At 49.6% G+C, this 24,675-nt stretch overlaps 1 protein-coding gene across 1 annotated transcript in view; it reads right to left on the bottom strand.

Moving 5' to 3' along the window:
• The window catches only part of HRAS (HRas proto-oncogene, GTPase), a 46,844-nt gene that overhangs the window by 3,658 nt on the left and 18,511 nt on the right, over positions 1-24,675 (bottom strand). Inside the window, exons 2-3 of the mRNA XM_063332920.1 lie at positions 6,884-7,037; positions 2,122-2,300 (exon numbers count right to left, since the gene is read on the bottom strand). Coding sequence (XP_063188990.1) covers positions 2,122-2,300; positions 6,884-6,994 — 290 coding nt within the window. The 5' untranslated portion in view covers positions 6,995-7,037. The remainder of the gene's footprint in view (positions 1-2,121; positions 2,301-6,883; positions 7,038-24,675) is intronic.

The following is a 24,675-nucleotide window of genomic DNA, read 5'->3' as shown; positions in this document are numbered from 1 at the left end:
CTGCTCTTTAAATACAACTGTTTACAAAACACAACTCGAAATTATGACAATCTATATTAAGCTATGAGTTTAAGATAGTTTAAGTTAAAGAAAAATGCATACTTAAACAGTTACCTGTGTTATTTCCAAGATTTTGGATCGAGTAATCCCCCTGAATGGGGATAAAAAAAAAAAAAGGAAAAAAAAAAAACCAAAAAAATCACCTGCAACCAGAATTTGCTGAGCTGATAAACCAGCTTTTGGCAGCCGTAACCTTTTCTGCAGATGCACAGGCAATATTTGCTTCCTTTCAGTTTAGTTCAGGTCACTCAAAGTTGAGAAACCAACTGGGAAGCAAAAAAAAAGCTGTAATGCTTGCTTCTTCATTCCAACATTGGATTTAAAATTAGGTGGGCGAGGATGAGATCTACCACTTCTAAAAATCTTAAAGGCCATTATGACCGCAAACAATCCATTCAATTCCCTCCTGATAGATAATAACTTCCTTTGCCTAATAAATCACTTAACTTCAAATGCAAAACAGCTTTTCTTTTTTACTTGCTCATGCACCCAGAACATTTAACATGGTTTTATTTAACTAATAAAAGCATTAGTTAAAATGCTGATTTCTGCATTTTAATTGACTTCAAATTTCCATACAAAAGCAACTGGACATGTATCACACACACACAAAAAAAAAATAATAAAAAAATCAATCATCATTTTTTAATGCAGTAGAACCTAGAAATGAAGTCTGACTATATGTACAATATGCCATAAAGCCACTTACATGTTCCATGTAACATCCTGATCAGCAAACGCAAGTACTAAATTTAGTGCACGGGCTACACTTAGCTGAAAAGAGATACCTCCTAATGGTTGCTAACCAGGGAGAGCCAGCATTTCTCTGGGGAATGTTCTTTTAAAAGTGCAAACACAAAGAGCACAGACGAAATGAGATGAAAGCCAGTGATTTACATCATGATTAAAACTGAGGCTTGAAATCGAGCCATCCTGCGAGTGATTCACAGGGACCAGCCCCAGCACAAGGATGAATGCTGCTGAATCCCTCAGGTGCTTTAGGAAAATCCCATCCTTTGTCCTCCAGTTCAGTTAAAACAAGCCAAATTAGTCCAACCGTATAGTTATTACACGGAACAAGCCTGCTAGCTGAAGACTGAGATATCTTGACAGCTCGGAGCAGCGCCTCTGACTGCGGCACAAGGAAGGGCTGTGCCTGTGCTCGGAGCTACAGGATTAGCTGGGACCCAGGTTTATAATGAGGGCCTGAAGTACACGGTCCCTTGGTGGGCAGTGGACAGTGGGGATAGGCAGAGCCATCTCTTGCATCCTCTCCAAGTGCTTACCATCACAGCCAAGCCTCAAAAAAAGAAAAAAAAGGTGCAAAGCAGAGATCCCTCCCTAAGCTAGCACTGGGGTAACCGGTGAACGTTCCTGCTGCGTTTACATCACCTCCTGGGCTCTCCAGCTCTGCAGGGGTGATGGCAGCAGAGGGGAGAAATGGGACGAGTAACCTGGTTGCAGCCGAAGCAGGACCGTGCCGGGATGGGGTCCCTGCTCTGCCACTGCCTGCCCAGTGGGCATGCTCCTGGGCAAGTCACCTCGATGGGGCTCTGACTCTCCTCCTGCTCCGTCTTTGCCCCGGTTGAAACCGAGCTCCAATGTGCCAGGACTGCCTCTCCCCGCATGCCTGGGGCTGGCAGACGGCAGCCTCGCCAGCAGCACTCCCTGCCCTTCCCAGCCTCCTCTCCCAGCTCCCAGGCCCAGCAGAAGCCGCTGAGATCGATTGCACTAACAAAGCAATTCCATTAATTAGGGAGGGAAGGGAGGGGGTCATAGAGGATCAGCTCTCTCTTTAGTCACCATAAACACTTAAACATTACATTACTGAGTCCCCAAAGGCCACAAGCAATCCCTTCGGATGGGTTTTATTGGAGTCTCTGACATTAGCCGTCTGCTCCTTCTCTTCCCTGGGGAATGGCCACTTGAGCTAATTGTCTTTGCTGGCAGCCAGTGCTTCTACCGCAGGGCCTGATCTAAAAGGGAGGGCAGGAGGGCGCAGCGGCAAGGCCTCCCTTTTGCACAGGACAAGAGGGAAGGGGCCCTTCCCAGGATACCGACCTGTACTGGTGAATATCTTCAAAGGACTTGGTGTTGTTGATGGCGAAGACGCAGAGGAATCCTTCCCCCGTTCTCATGTACTGGTCTCTCATGGCACTGTACTCCTCTTGCCCTGCAGTATCCAAGATGTCTAACAAGCAGGTCTCTCCATCGATGACGACTTGCTTTCTGTAGGAATCCTGCAGGCCAGGAGAGGGAGAGAAAGGGAGGAGGATGCATTAAGGGAGGGCTCGGGTCGGGCCAAGCGCAGGGATGCAGCAAGTGCATCCCTGGGAAGATGCCAGGTCACGCTCTGCCGGGGTTTAGCTCCCATTAAATAGCTGATTTAAAAATGGGAGGGAAAGGAAAAAGAAGTAGTTAAAAAAAAAAAAAAAGAAAGGAAAAAAGGAGCAGCTGGGCAGGTTTCCCCTTCTCTGGCAGAGCCGTGGAGAAGACAGCCCCTGGCTTGCTCTCCTCATTCCCAGCCCTGCCTCTGTCAGACCAGGGGCAGCTTTGTCTCCACCACACCACATAGCCCTTGACGACTATTTTCCCAAGCTTTATTTAGTCCCGACTAATCCCTTCTGCTGCCGCCCAGCCCAGGTGCTAGAAGGGGACACCCAGGAAAGGCAGCTCTGGCCGGCCAGGGCTTCTAGCCACTGCCTGTGATCTGCAGGGCTGGAAGGTGTTTAAGATCACCTGGAAATCCAGCACCTCCAATGCATCTCTGGTCGGGCACCAGAGGCGATATGCCACCAGTAAGGCTGCAAACTGGGCTTGACGGTAAACCTCTTCTTCAAACATGAGAGAAAAAAAAAATACCACGCTGTGAGGAGGGTGTTTCCCACAACCAGTCTGTGCCCAGAGGGCTCCAGGAGAGGTAAGGGACTATCCAGGCAGGTCCTTTGAAGTTGGGGGTTTTCCCTGCAGCAGAGGCAATTGCAACTTATCCCAGATGCGTGAAGGCCTGGAAATCACCCAGGGCATCCCTCAAAAGGTTTCATTTTCAAGGCAGGCTCCTCAAAGCACCACTCCTCCCCACCATGCCTCTCCCCGTGTGCCCAGTCTCATCAGGGGATGCTGATGAACAGCTGCATCCCTCTCCAATAGTGGTCCCCTGGGTACGGTGCAGTATCCTCGACTCTCAGTAAGAGAAGGAAGCCAAAACCAAAGGTAAGAAAAAGGTGCAAGTCAGCAAAACGACCACGACAGCTCTTTGCAGCCACTCACAGAGGCTACGGCTGCAGTTTAAAATTAATTCAAAAGTCTGCTGCTCTTCCAACGACCACAACAATGTTATCAGATGAGCTTTGCAGGTCTGTAGACAAACAGCCGACGCAGCAAAGGTCACCGACAGGACCAGCAGCAGCACGGAAAGGGAATGGGGCCAATGCAGCCTCCACCCTTTGGTTCATTACTGCAACAACATCATCTACTGGGGCTAATTAAAGTCTTTCCTCACCTTGCAGAAAGGGCTACAAAATCAGAAGATGACATCTACTCCGCCACGACCTTCTGAGCCGTGCTTTCCCAAAAAGGGGAACTGATGACCCACCGGGAATAAGCGTGGAGTGATGGACTGGCTTCCAGCCAGCTGTTCTGAAGGCAACTGGATGGCTGCCCTGCAGGGATGCGCTCCCATTTCTAATCAATAATGTACCTGGAGCCTCCTTGGTGCAAGGCAGAAGAGCACTGGTTCCACCTCTGGGGTCCCAGTGCCTGGCAGGGATCGGCAAAGGGGACCCCAGTGCTCTGCTGGGCAGAGCATCCTCCCACCCCTCCACCCTGGCTTGTGGCCAGACAACCAGCCTCTCAGCACATGTGCTCACAATTAATCGTTAAATTCCCAAATACAGGAGGTCTCACCAGCAGACAGCACACCTATGGAGAGGCAATCCCACACCTTGGCTCAGCTCATCAACAGGCTGCTCACTAACGAAGCAAAGGCATTAGCAGTCTTGCAGAGAATGCTTTGCAACACGCTCCCCAAAGGAAGGGAACAAGCTTCCCCCACCCTTGCTTTGTGCCCAGCTTCATCCGAATCCCTCCGGGATGCTCAGTACGGTAGCTCAGCCATCCCTGCCACGCTGCCAGGTGACCTGGCTGCCACTGCAGGGGTAGCTGCCATCAGCCTACGTGTCCAGGCACTGGCACCCTGCAGCCTCAATGCTCCTCTGTAGCCCCCCATGTCCTACCCCACCTTCTTGCACAAGGAAAAGTGGCCCAACCCAGCTGTGAAGTGCCAGGCAGCAAAAGCAATGTCCAGTTGGGGTTCAGACTCAGGATCCCCAGACGGATGCTGGGAGCACCCCATGTACGCCGGGGGACCACGCCAAGAGGTCTATTTGGTAAATGCTACGGTCAGAATATGACCAGAGGCTCAGGAAGCTCGTTAGTACCTGACTGCTAAAAGCTGGAAGACGAACCCAAGAATTTCTCAACACAGTCTGACTCTTTACTCCATCCCTGCTCACTCGCCGTGGGACACTGCCAGCAGCATACATTTCCTTGGTGCCTTGGCCCTCCCGTTCACAAAATAAAGGTCTTACGGGTCCTCGGCAGCCCAAGAACACACGTGCAAGTGTGTGCTGTAACAGGTCAGTTGGCACTGAGTTACAAAGACAGGTATTTGCACTAGTCAATCAGGAGGGCGGGCAGGGGTCAGTCAGGGTCTCTGCCCCAGAGGGGGGACAAACTCACTTCTCCATCCCTCCTCGACTCATTTAAGTGATAGGTAAAGCCTTTGCCCCATGAACATATACTTTTTTTTACCCCCTCTTTTATCCTGCTCATTTCAGCATTGTTGTGCTGTTTGTTAGCTGGCTGAACAGTCAAGAGTCAGCTCCTGGGCACAATCCAAAGCAGCTTAGTCACAGCAGGGTGGTTTGTTGGTCACATTCAGATGGCTGGCAGGTAACTCTCTGTGCATCCTAAAATCCCCATAAAATGAAGCGTAAGTGACAGGAATCACCCTGGAATGAGTGAGAAGATGGCCGGGGTGGGAGGGGATGTGGGGCATGACCAAGGGAGCTGCAAAGGCATCAGGGCTGGTGGGATCTGCAGGTGGAAAAGCATCAGGGGTGAGAGGGGTGAAGAGCGGCTCATGGCTGCTTTAGGAAGAGAAGAGGAGGAGGAGAAGAGCAGAGTGGGGCTGGGGAGAGCAGGGGAGGAGAGCAGGCGTCTCCTGAGGCACAGGAGCGGGCAGGGTGAGGAGGGTGTGCTGGGAAATGCCATGCAAGGTTTACATTCCCCACTGCCTGTTTACATGGAGAAAATTCCCTGGAGGGTACGTACAGCAGGGAGGCAGCTAGAGACAAAAAAAATAGGATGCCAAAATCCAACACATCACTGGGTCACAGCTGCCTCTGCCCACCTTAAGGTCCAAGAGAGGATCCATCCATGCAGATGTCTCCCCAGGGCGGTTGCTCTCCATCAGCAGCTCTTTTGCCAAAAACCCGGAACAGGCTTCTAAGAAAAGCCTATGATGCCACTGGTGATGAGCACTTGAGGGAAGAGGAGCAGGGGAAGAAGGCAACGGCATCCATAAGCAAGGTGCAGCACCGAGAAACTCAGGAGCCCTTAAATTAAATTCCAGCCTCTGCCGCGGACTTTCTAGGTGACCTTGGCCAAATGATGTAATAGCACGTGCTTTTAAGTGCTTTCTCTCCTTCTCATCTGTAGGATTGTAAGACTATTTCAGCCTTTCTACCAGGCCTTGTCTTGCTAGTTTATTTAAGTTGTAAGCTCTTCAGGGTGGGGACTACACTTACAACACCTACCAGAATAGATTTCTGGTCCCAGCTGGGGCCTTTTAGCCATTATGATAATAATAACTGCAGCAACCACAGCTGCATTTATACACATCTGGCAGAGAATCCTTTAGGACTGCAGACAGGAAGGTTATTGTCCAAGAGGCATGACAGAGCTGCAATTTGCCTTCCCAGGGTGGACTTACTCCTCATGCAGAGCCACAGCTGCTGCCCACATCTCCCCTGAATGAAGGTGTAAGTCATGCAGGGTGTAATTAGCATCTCGCTAGCAACGGGGAAAGCGGTCAGAGAATGGAGTATGTTTTTAAAAAGTAAAAGAGAAAACAATAGTGTAACGGAGATTGAAGACCAGACCCTGCCTCTGCACAGCCTGGAGGAGGACAGGGTCCCTGCCAGCCTCCCCAGGCAGGGTGCTGAGCTAGACAGGTCAGTGCTACCATTCACACCGACTATGAGACCCATACATCAACCTTTACCTCCTCAAGATGGAGCAGAGGCAACACTCTGAGAACCACAACAGTTCAGCTGCTCAACCTACAGGACACACATAACACTACCAAGCTCTGATAAAACCCATTTCAGCAGTAAATCTCAAAACATCCTGCGTGAGAAGTCAATATATTTACTCTGATTTCACAGGAGGAGAAATGGAAGCACAGGCACAAAATGGCTCTTCAATCCCAAGCCTTTAACCCCTCCCTACGCTGTTGTCTCATCAGAAAGGAGGACTTTTGTGCTACCTCGCAGGTCCTGCCCAGCTCTGCCTGCTTTTGCCTCCCTCACCATCTCTCTTCAGCAGACACCACTGTCCTTCTGCAGGAGGCACAAGTCAGTCATTGTGACCTCCAAACACGCACCTAGCAACTCAGAACAGCTCTGTGAAGCAGATGAATATCCCTGCTCAAGTTCAGGGACTTGAGACCAAGCCAAATACACTCTGGGTTGGAGGCAAAGTGGAGAAGAGCAAGAGGAAAACACACAGAGAGACAGACCCCATGCCCAGAGCCGCTTACCTCTATCGTGGGGTCATACTCGTCAACGAAATGGTTCTGAATGAGCTGTATTGTCAAAGCACTCTTTCCGACACCACCAGCTCCCACCACCACCAGCTTATATTCAGTCATCTTCCAGCCGACTCCAGCTCAGGAATTCCAGGAGCACCACCACCTGCAAGGAGAAATATGGCCACCATGTTAGTAGAGGGGGTCCCTCCCCATCACCGCCTGCTCTGCAGCAGGGCTGAGTGGTCAGCCCCCCCTTTTCTGCCAGGGAAGGCAGAAATCTGCAAAGCACAGCCTCATTCCCTGGGTACTGAGCGTTCCCAATGCCCTCTGCACATCCCAGGAGCACCCAAGTACTTACTGCAAGGTAGAGACAGCAAGGTCTGGGATCTGGCACATAACACAAGAGACACCTAATTCTGCAAAGCAGAGGTGAAGGGATGCACCCCTTAAGGTTTTAATCACCTTTTAAGCTGCTTGACTTCGTAGGGATTGAGGATGGGACAAGGTAAACCCACTTCACCGCTATTCTGTATGGCAAAGAGCCAGCCCTCACTCCTTGGGGTGAAAACCAGCAAGCCACCAATCAGGGACGCAACATGCATTTAACATAGGTTTATAAAATTGTCCGTGAAACTGCCACCACAGGGTATCCTGCTCCAGGACCACCCCAGCGAGCCTGGCCTGCAAACGGGGAGATGGTGGAATGGCCTGTGTGCCCCAAGGGTCAAAGGCTTTCTTGCCTTCTTCCCACCCAGCAGTCTGACCACCCTGGGAATCTGGCCAGAGAAAACTACACTTACTTCAGCCTGTCACTCCAAACTGTGCCTCCAGAATCCACTGTCTTTTTGCTTTTATGCTCTGGGTGTCTCAAATGTGAGATAGCCTCACCTAAAACCATGAAACCACGGCAGCATCCAGAGCTATTTAACCCAATACTCTCTGCTAGTAATGAAGGTTACTTTCAAACAGGCAAAATAATCCATCAAACTGAATATAAAACTATGTTTATCCTGTGATATGCTGCAATCCTTCAGCCTGACAGTCGGGATGCAAATTTCACACATTCCCCGAGCAAACCTCAAGAGCTAAGGGAGTGTTGCTGATAGGAAAACAAAAGTACAAGCTGTGTAAATCAAAAGTAAACCCTACAGTAACAGATTTAAGAGGTCTGGTTTTCCAGAAGTAGTCAGCACTGTCTCTAATTTGCCTTATCTCAAGCTAGCAATTCAAAAATCACTAGATAGATTTGAAAGCCTTGGCCAGTGTGGTTTGGATGTCAATGCCCACGGGAGCGGGGAAGAAGTTCCAGCCCTGCCAAATACACTGTTAGCACCATGTCTTCACCCTCAAGGCTGCATTAAACCTCAGACCACAGGGCTGGTTTGAGATGGTGGCACATCCACACCCTCTGCCCGTCCTCCAGCTACCAATGCCTCTCAGTGTGCTGTCCATCACAAAAGGGAGGATGACTGCGGAAGGTGCACCCCTGCTCCCATGAGATGAAGCTGGCATGCCCCATGGATGAGCAAGAGATGCTATGAAGAATCACAGAATCATAGAATGGTTAGAGTTGGAAGGGACCTTAAAGATCATCTAGTTCCAATGCCCCTGCCACGGGCAGGGACACCTCCCACTAGACCAGGCTGCTCAAAGCCCCATCCAGACTGGCCTTGAACACCTCCAGGGATGGGGCATCCACAATTTCCCTGGGCAACCTGTTCCAGTGTCTCACCATCCTCACAGTAAAGAATTTCTTCCTAATAGAATGGCATCCCTGCCCTCCAGCATGTCAACCACACCACACAGCTTGGTGTCATCGGCAAATTTGATGAGGGTACACTCAATCCCACTGTCCATGTCTCTGACAAAGATGTTAAACAGCACCAGTGCCAGCACTGACACCTGAGGAACGCCACTTGTCACTGGTCACCACTTCGACACCGATCCGTTGACTGCAACTCTTTGAGTGCAGCCATCCAGTCAATTCTTTATCCACCGAGTGTTCCATCCATCAAACCCGTGTCTCTCCAATTTACAGAAATGGATGTCATGTGGGATAGTGTCAAATGCCATGCACAAGTCCAGGTACATGACGTCAGTTCCTCTCCCCATGTCCACCAACACTGTAAGCCCATCGTAGAATGCCACCAAATTAGTCAGGCACAATTAGCCCATAATGGAGCCATGTTGGCTGTCACCAATCACTTCCTTATTTTCCATGTGCCTTAGCAGAATTTCCAGGAGGATCTGCTCCATGATCTTGCCAGGCACAGAGGTGAGACTGACTGGCCTGTAGTTCCCAGCTCATCCTTTTTTCCCTTTTTAAAAATTGGAGGTTCTGTTTCCCCTTTTCCAGTCAGTGGGACCTTCACCAGACTGTCATGACTTCTCAAATATAATGGATAGTGGCTTAGCAACTTCATCTGCCAGTTCCCTCAGGACCTGCAGATTAATCTCATCAGGTCCCATGGACTTGTGCACCTTCAGCTTCCTTAGATGGTCTTGAACCTGGTAGTCTCCTACAGTGGGCAGTTCCTCATTCTCCCAGTCCCTGTCTTTGCCTTCTGTCACTTGGGCGGTGTGGCTAGAGCCCTTGCCAGTGAAAACTGAGGCAAAAAAGTCATTGAGTCCCTCCAGCCTTGTCCATATCGCAGGTGACCAGGTCTCCCGTTTCCTTCCGGAGAGGGCCCACATTTTCCCTAGTCTTCCTTTTGTCAGCGACACACCTATAGAATTCTTTCTTGTTGCTCTTGACATTCTTGGCCAGATTTAATTCTACTGGGGCTTTAGCATTCCTAACCTGATCCCTGGCTGCTTGGAGGATTTCTCTGTATTCTTCCCAGGCTACCTGTCCTTTCTTCCACCCTCTGTAGGCTTCCTTTTTGAGTTTGAGTCTCTCCACTTTCTCCATGCAGGCCTTGGTAGTTTTGCTTTATTTCCTCTTTGTTGGAAAGCATCGCACTTGAGCTTGGAGGAGATGATCCTTCAATATTATCCGGCTTTCTTGGGCCCCTCTTCCCTCCCAGGCTTTATCCCACAGTACCCTATTAAGCACGTCCCTGAAGAGGCCAAAGTCTGCTCTCCTGAAGTCCAGGGCAGCGAGCTTGCTGTGCACCATCCTCACTGCCCTAGGGATCTTGAACTCCACCATCTCATGGTTACTGCAGACAACACTGCCCTTGACCTTCACATTCCCCACCAGCCTCTCCTTGTTGGTGAGAACAAGGTCCAGCATGGCACCCCTCCTCATTGTCTCCTCCATCACTTGGAGGAGGACGTTATTATCGACACATTCCAGGAACTTCCTGGATTGCTTGTGCCCTGCTGTGCTGTCCCTCCAACAGATATCATGGTGGTTGAAGTTCCCCATGAGGAACAGGGCTTGTGAACGTGAGGCTGCTCCTATTTGTCTACAGAGGGCCTCATCTGCTCAGCCTTTCTGGTCAGGTGGCCTGTAGCAGACCCCCACTGTAACATCACCTGTCCCTGGCCCTCCCTTTAATCCTGACCCATAAGCTCTAAAACTAGGTTGCTATCACAGAAGGTGCTAATTGTGAATGATGATTAGGGTTAGGAGGAGCAAATCACATTTCCGCAACACCGTGTACTTGCCATGGCCCTTCAGCAGGAGAAAATTCATTCCCACACACCTCCTCCCTTACATTTCTGCCCCAGCTCCGCTGAGAAAGAGGAACTTTAATTTGGGGAAGATTACAAAACCCCAAAAGTTTAAATAGAAATCCACCCTCATCGGACTACAAGCCCTGCCCACTGAAAGTCACCCCAGGGTCAGATACTCCTCCACAGGCATCATCTGCGAGCTCTGGGGAAGCCACCCGAAACACAGCAGGTAGCACGAAGACGAGCTCACGGTTGCCCTGGATGGTCACCATTCAACACAGGCTGCAACACCATTGCCGACGAGACACGCACACACCCCCTCCCCCTCCCCAGTCAGTTAAATCACTCTGCCCTCCTCTCCAGGCTCACCAGCCCTCTCCTGAAACCCTGGAAGCTGGTACAAACTGTGCCACCAAAAGCCACTCTAGACTCAGCCTGCATCTGATGCATTTGCTAACACAGCAAACATCTAATGGAAAGCAGGCCAGAACTTTCTGCTTTCAATCCCTACCTGACTGCAACCTTAAACCACTCAGACAGCTCAATCATCCACTCGAGCTGGGAGCAGTCAGACACAACCACCTCTTGCCAAAGCTCTTTTCTGAGCTGCTGGCTCAGTAGCGGGAAGGCAAACAAAGCTCACACCATTCTCAGCATCCAGGATCCTGAAGAAGGGCAAGGGAGGGGGTGCAAAAGAGCAACCAGAGCATAAGCACGTTACCAAGGAAGACCTCTGGTTGCTGTGCCGTTCCTCACTGCTGGAGAAGCTGAAGGTCGTTAAACACAGTGTAAAAGCAGCGATGGTGGAGGAAATGAAATGCAAATAATGTGATACCCTAGGTCCATACCCAAAAGTGCCACTGCTTACCTAAAAAGTCTGATGTGCCTCTGTTCTGGCAGCCAAGGAAGAGATGCAGGTTGAAAGCAAGGCTACAGGAAACAACCTAAATGACCACACGAATTGACCATGCACACGTTGCTCTGCTCTGTCCCCCACATATATGGACTTCTCACACACACTACTTCTCAGGGACAAGAGAAATCCCCACCCCAGGCTTCTCATCTCTCTCAGATGGGAAGGGACTATTACCATGAGGGACGGTGACAGGCTGAAATGGGGACTGAGGAGCAAACACTGACTGACTGTCTCCATCGACACTGCTGGGGATCACTCCTGCAGCAAAACAGCTTCACAGCTGAACACAGAGGGGTCCTGCGGGTCTGAAGAAACTCTGCAAGCAGCTCCCATCTTGCATACAGAGCAGGGAGATCTGCAACCCCTTGCAAAACACACAGAGCTGCAAATAAAGGCCTGCAGTGGCTACGATGGACCTTGCTCTGCATCTGGTCCTGATGATGGAGCAGCTACCGTGATAACGCTCAAGGGGAACTGTACAACCACACAGGTCTGTGGGCCTTCCTAAGGCAGTGAGAAAAGCCTAGACTCAATATGAGGAGGAGAAGACATGAGTCCTCGAGGAGGCAATCATCCCTCGAGACCACCCCAGTGTAAGGCACTGCTTGTCCCACAGCCCACACAGCCACACCAGCCTCCCGGTCCACACTGCAGCAGGAGGCCGTCACCCACAACAGCTTAAGGGTCTTCCCGTGCTCCAGAACCCAGCTGAGCTCCACTGCGCAGCAGAGGAGCAACCACACACCAGCAAGCCCTGCACAACACCACCCCAGCCCACAGCTTTGAGCTCTGGCTCTTCCAGAGAAACACAAACCCCTGTCTCCCTACTCTGCACTCACCCAAGAGGTGGGGGAAAGGAGGGGAGCAAGAAAGTTATTGTTCCCCACCACTCACGGCCAGCACACAACAATTCACACACAAGAACTCTGCAACGTTGGTGTCCGCTCACTCACATCATACCTAGAAGGTGCTGGTGCCTCGGCTAACTCTTCACAGCTCTGCACGCCATCCTCGCCCCAGCAATGGCAGGGGAGATTCTGCAGCTTGCAGAGGATGGCGAGTCCAGCCCACCCAACTGTTTCATACCATCACCGCAAAACGTGTCCTAATGTAGAGCGGGAGTGTGGGGAATGATGGACAGCTCTGGGCACGAGAGCTGCCTGAATTAATGTGTGCTAAAATCACTGTTCAGACAAACTTGATTCCTTTCCCAGAGGATCCTCGATGCAAGCTCTTCACAGGCAGCATGCAGACCCAACTGCTCATCAGAGCACATGCAAATACCACAGGAGAGGGAGCCCGGCCAAAGGCTGCAGGGAAAGCGGGGATTTCCATATGGCCAGGCTCTGTCACAGAGCTGGACAGCTGGTCTTATCCCTAAATTGACCTTACCAACACCACCTCACAGCTCCTCATCACGCTCTTTGCTCCTGAACATGGGAAGAGCAAGGCTGCATGCACGGGTTTTGATGCAGAGGTGGCTGTTCCTCAACGCCACATGAACATCACCACTACTGCATGGTCTGGTTCAAAGAACAGACATACCAAAGACAATGTTTCTGTCTTTCCAAAAAAACAGAGGCAGGGAAGGGAGGGTGGGACTCCTGACAGAGCGATGGTAACAGACACCCCAAGTTTTCACACTTAGTATGGGGACACACCGGACAGAGGTTTACAGCCTGTTGGTTGTTGTGAAAGCTTCTCCTGTAGTGAGGATTTCAAGAGGAAGAGTTTTTATTTCTCAGCAGCTAACGCAGAGCCCAGAGCTGACCACAAAATAACAGAGGGAAACATGAAAGCACAGACTCCCAGTCCCACGCTGAGCAGGAACAGCGTTTCTTCCACCCTCTGCAAGCTCTTCAAAATCTGAAAGCCTGATGTCTGGTGTTTTCCCTGACTATCCAAATTTATCACCTCTGCAGTACTCAACTGTCGCACCCTGCAAAACCCACGCAGGCCTGTCGAACAGACAGCTGAGCGAGACAGTGAGGAGGAGAGCCGTTCAGGAGCACCGTCCAGGAAGAGGAGGGCTGGGATCCATGTGCCAAGCCAACAGCCCCAGCGTGGAGCTGGACTGCTGCTGCTGTATTTCCTGACCTCGTGGATTTTCTCCTGTAGCGAGAGGGCTCCTGGCTCCCATTCAAAGCTGTCTAGGAAAGCCTCGCCGAGTGCTTCCGCCTGGCAGCAGCAGCTGCTCCCAGGCCAGTAGCTGGAGCCACGCAGCTTCAGCAAACAAGAAACATCTGCCAGCCTTGTGCAGGAAGCTAGGAGCACCCAGTGGGCATCAGCGTCTTTGTCTTGCAGGGAGGGGATGAAGGTGTAGGTGAGGGTAGAAGGCACATCTCCTTATCTTCTCCCCAGCCTGCACATGCGGGACAGCACAGAGGCTTTGCCCACAGAAGTGAGGACCAAGGTACTTGTCACAAGTTTTCGCAGGGCTAAGACCTAAAGCAGGTGTAGGCATCAAGGCTACAGGTGCTACCCAGAGGCTTAGCTGTGTCCTGCGAAGAACAACCTGATGTTCTTTATGGTCCCTCTTCTCCAGCACAGAGCTTTATCTGCAGGGGGAGAGGTGGTTTTGGGGACCTGACTGTGAAACCTCCAGAAATTCACTCAACAGAAGCAGAGATGAGGAACTCAAGGGGCTCAGCACCATCAGTATGTCCCATCACAGCATCACATTTTCAAGAAAAACTCAGGTGTCAAGTGAAAGGGATTTGCAGTGGATTTCCAATGCATTCACCATGAGGGAGGCTCTGACACCCTTCCAACAGTATCACTGAAGGAGCTTTTCTCCTGTCGCCTTCTTTCTCCCTCAGGATGGACACCAAGCAAACTAAACAAGCCAAGAGACAGATTTTTGCACAGCACTGCTGTACTGAGGCCAGCCACGACAGAAGTTTTACAACTTTTCATGACTGAACATTTACCCTCTACCTGTCCGTTGGGAGTCTCTGCATTTAAAAGGCATCAGAAGTCAGTTTCACCTCTGCAAATCTCTTTGGACATGTCTCAGATTGGGTGCCCTTTCCTCCAAAAGACCTGTCCATAGGATCCAAAGAGCCCTGAAGACCACCACTGTTGCAGTATTTGATTTTATTTCCCTTCAGCAGAAATGTCCTGCAGGCAGAAGTGGTCTGCAGTCCTCTAGAAGAACAACGCTCATCTCAGCTGGCAGTCCACCACACCCGCAAGTCAGGAATCCTACTCCATGATTTTAGAACATTGACACGGCAAACCCTGCTGGCTCGCCCCAGTGACTGTCCAGGCTCCTCCATTTGCTCACGCATAAGACTGTCACCAACATCACAAAACGTAGCCTCTGGAGGGACTGAAGGAATCTCTCCAGCCGTGTGAAATGCCACCTTTTGTTTTCACTCAAGAGTTAAAATGCTGACGTTCTCCATAGCCCGCCCAGCCTGAAAGAGATTAGGGAAATGGGGCTGGCAAGCTGATGCTCTGTTACAAATCACAGCCCATCCACATTTTGATTTACTTGTTGCTTTTTAAATTAACAAGTGGGCTGCAAATCTAACCCAGCATGCTTGTTGTTGGCTTGCTGGCTGCGTACCCGCAAATTCAGACAATGCAGCCCACAGACGAAAAAAGAGAGAGGGATGCCAAAGATGGAATAAAAGTTGCAAATGGTGGCCCTACTTTGGAAAAACAACTTGGAGACAATAAACGTCTTCTAATAGGGGAAAAAAGAAAAAAGCCTAAGAGGAACAGAATGGCTTCTTCCAGCCCCTGCAAGCTCTTCAAGATCTGAAGGAAGAGGCAGCCTGTCCCAAGAGACTGAGCACAAAAATACTGCTTCAGAGGAAAAAAAGAAAAGGGGTAAGGATGACATAATGTAGGAGGCTCAAAACACAGGCACACATTCAAGGAGAAACCTGGGAGGAAGAATAGCACAAAGCTGTGGGCAGGGTTGAGGCACAGGCAGGTCTGGAAGAGAGGGATTGTCTCTCCACAGCAGCCATAAACGTGTCCCAGCAGCAAGGTGCAAGCCATGGCTTTACACAAGGTCTTGAACAGGCACAGACGGGTCCTTGCACCAGGCCCAGCCCTTGCACAGTTTCCAGTTGAAGCACCTCAGGCAACACAACCCCTCTGCCAGAGACTACCCAACCACAAAGAGCTTGTGAAGTCCCTGCTCGTCTTCCCTCTCCGGAAGAGATGGAAGGACAAAGCAAAACAAGATAGTACCACCCTCACCAAAGTTGCTGTCGGTTTTCTGTTCCCTAGCTCCTGCTTCAGCCATCTGATAGTTGAGTAAAAGACAAAGCTGCGCAATAACCAGCTGTTAGCAGTAAGCAGGTCAGGTCCAGCTATGCTGTTCTTGCTTTCCCTCTCAAACAATAAATATTCTAAATAAATTTCTTTGTTGCCAGCTTACTCTAAGAAAAGCATCTGGTAGGCAGCTCTGCCTAAACCGCCCAAACAACATACACAAGTCAGTAATGTAAGAACCCCAAAGAACAAACCAGCTACCCAAGAGCTTTCCCTCTGTATGAAGGAATTGCTCCCCCAGCAAATACAGGCCACCAAAATTACTCTACATATCGTAAAATTACCAGGCCCCTTATCTCAAGAGCTTATAAACCAGGACTGCTCATGGCCATGTCTCCAGCATCATGGACGTGGCATGGGGAACAGCATGCTATCAGCAAGCTCTGGGAGGTGCTGGGACACGCTTGTGATTCATGGTGGGACCTTAACCTCCCACCATGAGCACTCTACCCTCCTCCCTGAAAGCAAGGAGTCTGTCCCACCATAGTCTCTGCAGAAGAACCAATCTTGCAAGCTAACTTCCACAGAAAGAAAGCATGCTGCTCTGCAGGTTACTTGCTGCCAGTCCATGGAAAGGTCTGAATAAAACAAGCAAGCAAATGATACATCCCACCCCACTGCTGAACACAGACCTTTAAAAAAAATCACAACCACATGGAAGAAACCACCTTGGGTAGCACCCAAGTAACCAGCTGAAAACACCAGTCGTCTGAATCTGTCAGGGCCAGCGGTTTGAAGAAACGAAAGACAGTTTTTAAATTATGCCCATGATTTATGATCTAACACTTAAATGCTGTTTGAGACTCTAGATGAGCAAGAGTAGCCTGCGTAAGGAAAGAAGAGACTGGAGTTTTGTCTGAAAGCCCGGTAAAGGTGGATGCATGAAGGCATAAACACACCGTGAAGCAGGCTGGGACAACAGGGGACAATTAAATAAAAAGTGAGCTCTTATCTTGCAGTCAGGACTTAGGACCTAGTGTTGACTCTGCCAACGCATGTGGGGGAGGAAAAGCTCTCACTGCCATGATGCAGAAGACTGCAAACTCCAGGGCTCCTCCGCTTTCATCTCCTCTCCAGCCTCCCAGGGCCAAGCAGGTGGTTCAGAGGCAGACGCTTCCCTGACTGGGCTGGCAGCTCTCCACCTCGCCCTGGAAAAGAGACTTCTCCCAGGCCTCCCAGCCTTTTTCAGAAAAACAAATGAAGAACATACTCTGTGCAACAGAGAGGCCAAGGCAGAGCTCAAGAGAAGAGGCAGCTTTTAACCCTCCTTTGCATTAAAATCCCATCTATAAATATGAATGGGATGGGTGAAAGGCAGCGCGATGTACCTTGAGCATATGAAGAGACAGACAGCTACCCAGGAAAGTCTAACAAGACCCACATTATACATGATAATAACTATAACTGCTAAAATGTGTGGTAGGCAACCACAAACCCAGGCCCTGTGCAACCTCTTGACTTGCTAGACTCGGTACAAAATTGTATTGATTTTCCCACAAGATATAAGGCGCAACAAAGTAGAAACTTGTACCAGAGAAGTACCTAGCGCCAAGTATAACTGGATCTCTCTAATTACAGCTATTAACAGGCACAGAGAACATCAGGCTCTGGGGCAAATGGTGCCAGTAATGGGGTGGGATTACAAGAGAAGCCATCTCCCGGCTGTTTTTTTTTAAGGTACCTGATGTCTTCTGCCTGGTCCACTTGGTGATGAAAGGAGCAGCTGCAGGCAAGCTGCCAGGGAAAGGTACAGCCTCTCCCAGGACCAAGCAGCCCTGCCATCACACTATGGCAGGTCGCAGCCGCCTGGCTCTCTGCTGCAACAGCATAAGAAGGGACAAATTCAGACCTCACTACCGAGCTGCAAGAGATAGAGCATGCAGTGCTAGAGCTAGGGTTGGTGGCCACGCACGAACAGAAGCGCCATCCTCCTTGTTGTACACACAGGCAAGAGAATACAAACAAGCCAAGGAATGAGCCTAAAGTCATCGATGCATGATAAAGCTAGGAACTAAGTTCAGGCAGCGTGACTTCCCATCCAGGGTCTTCTCACGAGACAAAAAGCTCCTAGTAGAGGTTTTGGATGGGCAAGCCGTTGGTGTCCTGCTGGGTCTTTGTGTTCAGCTGTCAGAGCTGGCAGCTCACCCCCAGCCCAGCTTCCCTGGGCAGAAACGGCTGGGGAGGCAGTGTACATCAAGCGGGAAAACCCAGAGTGCTGCAAGAGGCACCCTGCTCTCCAATAATCTTAATGAAATCACAACTGGGTCATGGCACAGGCAACCGGCAGAGGTGGATGCTCTGATGCACAGATAAGCAACAGCAGATGCAGGTAGGGCTGGGAAAAGAGGGGCAGGCTGAGCACCGCTGCTGTTTTCCCCACTCAAAGCCCAGCTACAAGAAAGTGGAAAGCCACTGGTACAAGGTGGCCTTGCACACCACTTAAGAAAAGGGCCAGTCCCAACCTGAGCCCCACCAATGCATATCAGGCCAAAAAAAAAAAAATGTACCCCATAGTGAAGAAATGCATTTCCCCTATGAGATTTCCAGTATCCTTTCCCTCCCCATCCTCCCATGTTCCTCCCAAACAACCGCTGACTAGGAAAAATTAGGAAGCTGGTTTCAGGAAAACACATCCAAGTCATTTTCACTGAGAAGAATTTACAATGGGAACAGGTCTGGCTGTTCAGCTTCCTGCTTGCTTCAAATCCTAACACATTTGTATTTTTACAGCAAACAAATGGATAAGAAAACTGGGCATTTGCAGCTGGGAAGGTTCAAGAATTGCTTTCATAATGCTTTTAGGTTTTTTTATTTTTTTCTTTTAACACTTAATGGATCAGAGACTTTTCAAAAGGACAGGTTCTGGAGCAAAATAATATTACAAGAGTATTGGTGAGCTCCAGTCTCCAGGAATGAAACAGTGCACGCAGCACATGTCCTATAGCACTACAGCTCCTGCTGCAGAAAGGTCCAGACAGTGAGCCAGCAGCACTGGGATCGGGTGGAAAAAGGTGGAAGCTGTTGGCCAGCAGCAGAGAAGTAGAAAAATTAGTGTCTTGGGACAACAGGAGCCTTGTGTGCTCCTGCCCATGCAGCACTCACCCACTGGATGGCTAAGCAGCCCTGCAGAGAAATAGAGTCCTCTTGTCTGGGGACGGCTCAAGTTCCCCCGAGAAGGAGAAGAAATACAGAGGAGCAAGAGGGATCCCTCTCTGCAGGGACCGGCAGCTCCAGCTGGGCTGGACTCAGACAGGCGTATCTTGGGGTATCCTTTGGTTAGTACCCAACTTGGTTCCCCCAGCTTCCCTGGACAGCACCTAGGATCTCGTACTGGAAGGCGAAAAGCAGAGTCAACCCTCACCTGTCCTCTCTCACATGTGATATATCACAAAGCCACTGATCATATCCTCCAAAGTTTTATCTTTTCCAGGGAAAGGTGGTATAGCATCCTTTTTTCCCCTCATTTTTCAAGACAAAGGGTAGAGCAGCACAGGTGCAATAGCGTCAACTCTGCAAGTTAGTTCCGGGCGAGGGACAGTCCATGTTGGGATGAGGGAAGAAGAATAATTTTCCTTCTTGCCTTTCCATTCCCAATGGTACACTGATAAAAGCTGCTCATACAGTTCCTTCAAAGGCACAGCTCAAAGGAACAGCTTTAGTGACCCCAAATAGACAAAATCAGATACTTCCAGAGTGTCTCCTTTATTAGTAAGCCATTTAATTTACGTGATCAAATATAACGATCATCCTTCTACATTCATTTAGCCCTTGCAGCGCCTTTGCAGGCACACACCCTTATTTATTAGCAGAGCAGGGACGAAGGGAAGAAGGCACCACAGCAGAAAGCAAACCTGCAGGGCTCTCTTTAGCAAATCTGGGAGAAGGAGCTGGGGAAAACGCATTAGAAAAGCAACCAATAGGGCATCTTAGGGAGCCAACAAGGGGGCAGCAGAAAGAGGAGATAAAAGGAAGCAAGCAGGCACCTGCTGCCGGGACCCCGTCCCTGCTCTCCTTCCCATCGGGACACGTTATTAGCAGGGTGACACAATGCTGTCACAAGCATGAATATGCATCAGTCATTATGCAGCAGATACTCAGGGGCACAATGCTGATTTACAGACCTGGCAGCTGCAGCACCAGCCAGCTGCAACCTAGAGGGATGGGGACACCGAGCATGGCTGGCAGAGATGTCTGGAGAAGACCTCCAAACCCAGCCCTTCAACAGCCAGGGCGCATGAATTCATCACAAACAGGTCTGAAGCCAGGCAGAGCCAACCAATACGTTCTGTGTGCAATAATGAGCAACCACCACACGCGATATTTACGTTTGGATCAGCAGACTTTGTTAAACTTGGGTCCCAGATTACCCAAACCTCACTTTGCTGTTCATGGCAGATCCCAGTCACAATAGGTTTGTTAATGTGATGCTCATGTCTGCTCCCTCTGCAGCAGTCTGGATTTTAAATAAATCCAAGCAATGTTGCTGTGGGTGGGTTATTGAAATGCATCACTGTCACAGCACAGACCTGCTGCAAATAAGACTGAAGATGTACAGATTACAGCTCTCCATACTCGAAAGGGAGGAATATCTCTCTTTTCGCTCTGGAGCAGCAAAGGGACACTGCACAGGGACTCATCCTGCCTGTCCTGCAAGCATCATAGCATAGATGCACAAGATGTGCTCCTTCAACTCCAAGTAGCCTCCACACAGGTTCATGTATCCAGCCTCATGGGAACACACGGTGTAGTAGATCAAGGAAATAGTAACTCCACCCTGCAACGAGGAACCCGCAGCAATTAAGTGAGTTGCTGACGGTCACACAGGAAACTTACGGTACAGCTGGGGATTTCTGCTCCCCCACATTTGAGCTTTTGCCACAAGACTGTGCTTCTCGTCAATGGCTGTGGTTGATTATACAGGGGACAGGAGCACAACGTCACAGCCTCCAGCATCTGCTGGCAGACCTGCACAATCAGCAGAAGCGGGGGGGGTTTCCTTCCAGAGCTTCCTTGGGAGCCCACAGCGACGACAACATGCAGGATTTGGGTGGGCTCACAGCCAGCATCCACAGGCACACCAGGGCTGAAAAGAAACCACAGAAAAGCGAGACACCACGCCTGTGTAAGACGTGGCTCCACCTCAACACTGAAGCCTGACAAGTTGATTAACAAATAAGCAAAGCCTCTGAGAGCAGCAGAGCAGTTGAGGTCCCTCTGATAATGCCTAAAGGTTAGGTGTACCTAGGTCTTCTTGAAATCCCTTAACTGATCCCTAGTCCCTCAGGATGTCCCAGGTAGAGGCAATGAGTAGGTCCAGATCCGGCCTTGCTGCTGCACTTGACATGGCCACCAAGCTCCAGGGACACTGCCCTACCTACCTCTTTGACTCAACCTAGGTGCTCCTCTACACAGATCAACAAGAAAAAAGGCAATGCAGGGCTCCGATACTCACTTGGACCAGCATGACAGCACCAGCAAGCGCTTCCTCCAGCCTCATTAACCAGATTTGCTTGTTTAAAAGAGGTATGGATAGGAAGCACTCCATGCCCTCAGCTTCAGAGATGATAAATTACTATGGAAAAGAGAATCAGAGGGTTCATGAAGTGAACGGACAAAAAGATGCAAGGGAGCTTGGACACAAGCTCCTAACTGCAAACAGTAACAGGAAAACCTTCAAGTCTTTAGAGGGAGAATGTCTTTAAGCAGGAGGAGATCTCAGCCAGAGACCAGCACCTGCCCACAGTTAGAATCATAGAATGGTTAGACTTGAAAGGGATCTTAGAGATCACCTCGTTCTAACCCCCCTGCCATGGGCAGGGACACCTCCCACTAGACCATGTTGCTCAAAGCCCCATCCAGCCTGGCCTTGAACACTTCCAGGGATAAGGCAGCCACTACTTCTCTGGGCAACCTGTTCCAATGTCTCCCCACGACTGCCATGACTTCTCATATATGATGGATAGTGGCTTAGCAACTTCATCTGCCAGTTCCCTCAGGACCTGCAGATTAATCTCATCAGGTCCCATGGACTTGTGCACCTTCAGCTTCCTTAGATGGTCTTGAACCTGGTAGTCTCCTACAGTGGGCAGTTCCTCATTCTCCCAGTCCCTGTCTTTGCCTTCTGTCACTTGGGCGGTGTGGCTAGAGCCCTTGCCAGTGAAGACTGAGGCAAAAAAGTCATTGAGTCCCTCCAGCCTTGTCCATATCGCAGGTGACCAGGTCTCCCGTTTCCTTCCGGAGAGGGCCCACATTTTCCCTAGTCTTCCTTTTGTCACCAACATACCTATAGAAGCTTTTTTTTGGTCCACTATCTGGGCTTTAGCTTTCCTAACCTGATCCCTGGCTGCTCAGACAATTTCTCTTTATTCCTCTCAGGCTACCTGTCCTTGCTTCCACCCCCTGTAGGCTTCCTTTTTGGGTTTGAGATTGTCCAGCAGCTCCTTGTTCATCCATGCAGGCCTCTTGGTGTTTTTGCCTGATTTCCTCTTTGTCAGGATGCATCACTCCTGAGTTTGGAGGAGGTGATCCTTGAATATCAACCAGCTTTCCTGGGCCCCTCTTCCCTCCAGGACTCCACCCTCCCAGGGTACTCTGCCTAGCGCATCCCTGAAGAGGCTCAAGTCTGCGCTCCTGAAGTCCAGGACAGCAAGCTTGCTGTGTGCCCTCCTCAATGCCCTACGGATCTTGAACTCTGCTATCTCATGGCAGCTAAGGCTGCCGCTGAGCTTCAACCTTGAGTTGGTATCACCTGGCAACCAGACACAGCTGGTGCTTACAACACCCCCACACAGGATTTCACCCTGCTCTTCAGCACCTGGTTTCTCCCAAGAGTACACGAAGAAAGAGACCATGCCAAGTACAGCCCAAATCGTCTGCGACATGAGCTGGAAGACTCACAGCTTGGGGAAAGTAAAACAGGGCAACAGGAGCCCACAGGTGCCCTTCTAGATGAAGCATCCTTTTGTCAGGCACAGCAACACACCTCCATCAGAGATCAATCTCTGCAGAGCAAACTCCGCAAGCAAACCCCACACAGCAGCAAGAAAACCTCACACATAGGGGAGGGGAAAAAGGAAAGAAAAAAAAAAAAAAGAGAGAGAGAGAAAGAAAGTAAAACCAGACTTTTGAACTTTGAACTATACTGCACTGTAATTAATGTCATGTAACCACATTAGGTTAGTGTAAGCAACAGCGGGGCATAAAAGACACTGTAGGGCATTCTTAGGTAGCCCAAAACCTTCTTTTATTCTTTCCAGTGGAAACCATCTTTGTCCCAGAGCAGGGTCTCATCCTGCCACGTGATCTGCTAAAAAAAAAAAAAAAAATTTAAAAAAAAAAAAAAAAAGAGGACTCCTACACCAAAGTTTCCACTTTTGAGAATTTCTTTCTTTTTCATTCTGGTTGTCCCTGCTGTCCATACAGCACAAATCTTTATCTTCTGAAGCCACTCACTTCCCTAAGACCTTGAAGCAATGAGGCCTTCAAGCTATAAACTTTACTTCTTTTTACCAGGCTTGTATATATATGCTTCCCATTTTGTTTCCCAGTGCCCAGCCATCTCCCACTAGCCTCTCAGACTTTCTGATCCTGCTGCACAACCCTGCAATGCTGGGGAAGCACACATTGCAGAGACATTTAAAAAACAAACACAGCAGCATTCATTGGATTTATTCTTGGACTTTATAAGGCTCGTGCAAACAGTTCTGTATTCGCCCTGGAAAAAAATATAACCACGAAAGGCAAACTTAGAACTTCTAGGTTGACTTCTCCTGACATCCCTAAGCCACTGTGCGTGTGTAGTATTCACAAGGTGTAAATTTTTTTTTTTTTTAGCTTCCCAAAAGAAGGGAGAGGACAGCCCAAGCTGAGGAGTCAGAACCAAACGCATGAGTCCCAAAACTGAGATCTGACCTCAAAGCATCACCTTAAGGAAAGGGTAAGAAGTAGCGTCCCTGCAGTGAAGCTACTAAAGCCAAGACAATCAATACTGGTTGAGGACCTCACTTGGTCTATTTTAATTTTCAACCTTAGCCCATCTGGAGCACTTATCCCTCTCAGCATCTTGAGACAGTCGCAAGGTAGACTGACATTTCCTGGGCAAGGAAGGGTTAAAAACACACCTTCATTCAGCCAGGGAGGCACAGAGAGTGCCTGCAGAGCAGCTACAAGAGTCAGCACTCATAAAGCAGAAGAAGGAAGGAGGTGACAGAGTTGTTTCCTCCTCCCTGGAGATCTGGTTGCCATGAGGAATTGCACATGGTGCCGGTGGGTGCTGGCACAAAGAACTTGCTCTTGGAATCATCAGCTCAGTGTCTTCTCAGAACCCTCTGCTAAGAGGCACAAAGCATCCTTTTCTTTCCCCTACCACTGGCTCCTAAGGACGCACAGAGCCTCCCCAAGGAGTTTCTGCAAGGGAGGTGACAAAAATAAGCCAGCACATGTTATATAGCAGTCTCTGGGTTCATCCATCCTAGTGGAGGTGCAGGCGCCTGTGAGACAATGCCTGGGGACCACAGCAGAGAAACTGCTGCAGCAAAGGTCAAGCTGACTCATGGTTCTTTGGCTTTGGTTTAAAATGCAATAAATAAATAAAACAAAACAAAACCTGAATCTCCCTTGAGCCCACTGGGAAAAATCCAAGCATCTGCCTTCGATCCCCCAGCATATAATAATACAACCTTATGATTACAAGTAAAATTTATTATATTTTCTATATGCTATTAGACTGGGGGAGTTCGGAAGATCTGTTACATGACCTACATCACTCTGCAAATCACCAACTGCTAGGAGCATTTCACGCTATCACCCTTTGCCATCAGCCCCCACCCCTCAACAAACCAGTCCTGACCTTTTATTCTACTGGTTACCATTTGTGCTCAGCGTCCGCCCTCTCAAACACCAGCAAAGACACGAGAACTGAAGGTCTGATACATAAGCCATGCTTTCTGGAAGGGGGGTTGAAAACTGGACCTCA

The sequence above is a fragment of the Chroicocephalus ridibundus genome, chromosome 4 (assembly GCF_963924245.1).
Source record: "Chroicocephalus ridibundus chromosome 4, bChrRid1.1, whole genome shotgun sequence".
In the NCBI taxonomy this organism is placed as follows: Eukaryota; Metazoa; Chordata; class Aves; order Charadriiformes; family Laridae; genus Chroicocephalus; species Chroicocephalus ridibundus.
The sequence above is the reverse complement of the archived record's forward strand: the minus strand, read 5'-3'. Positions and strand labels throughout refer to the sequence as shown.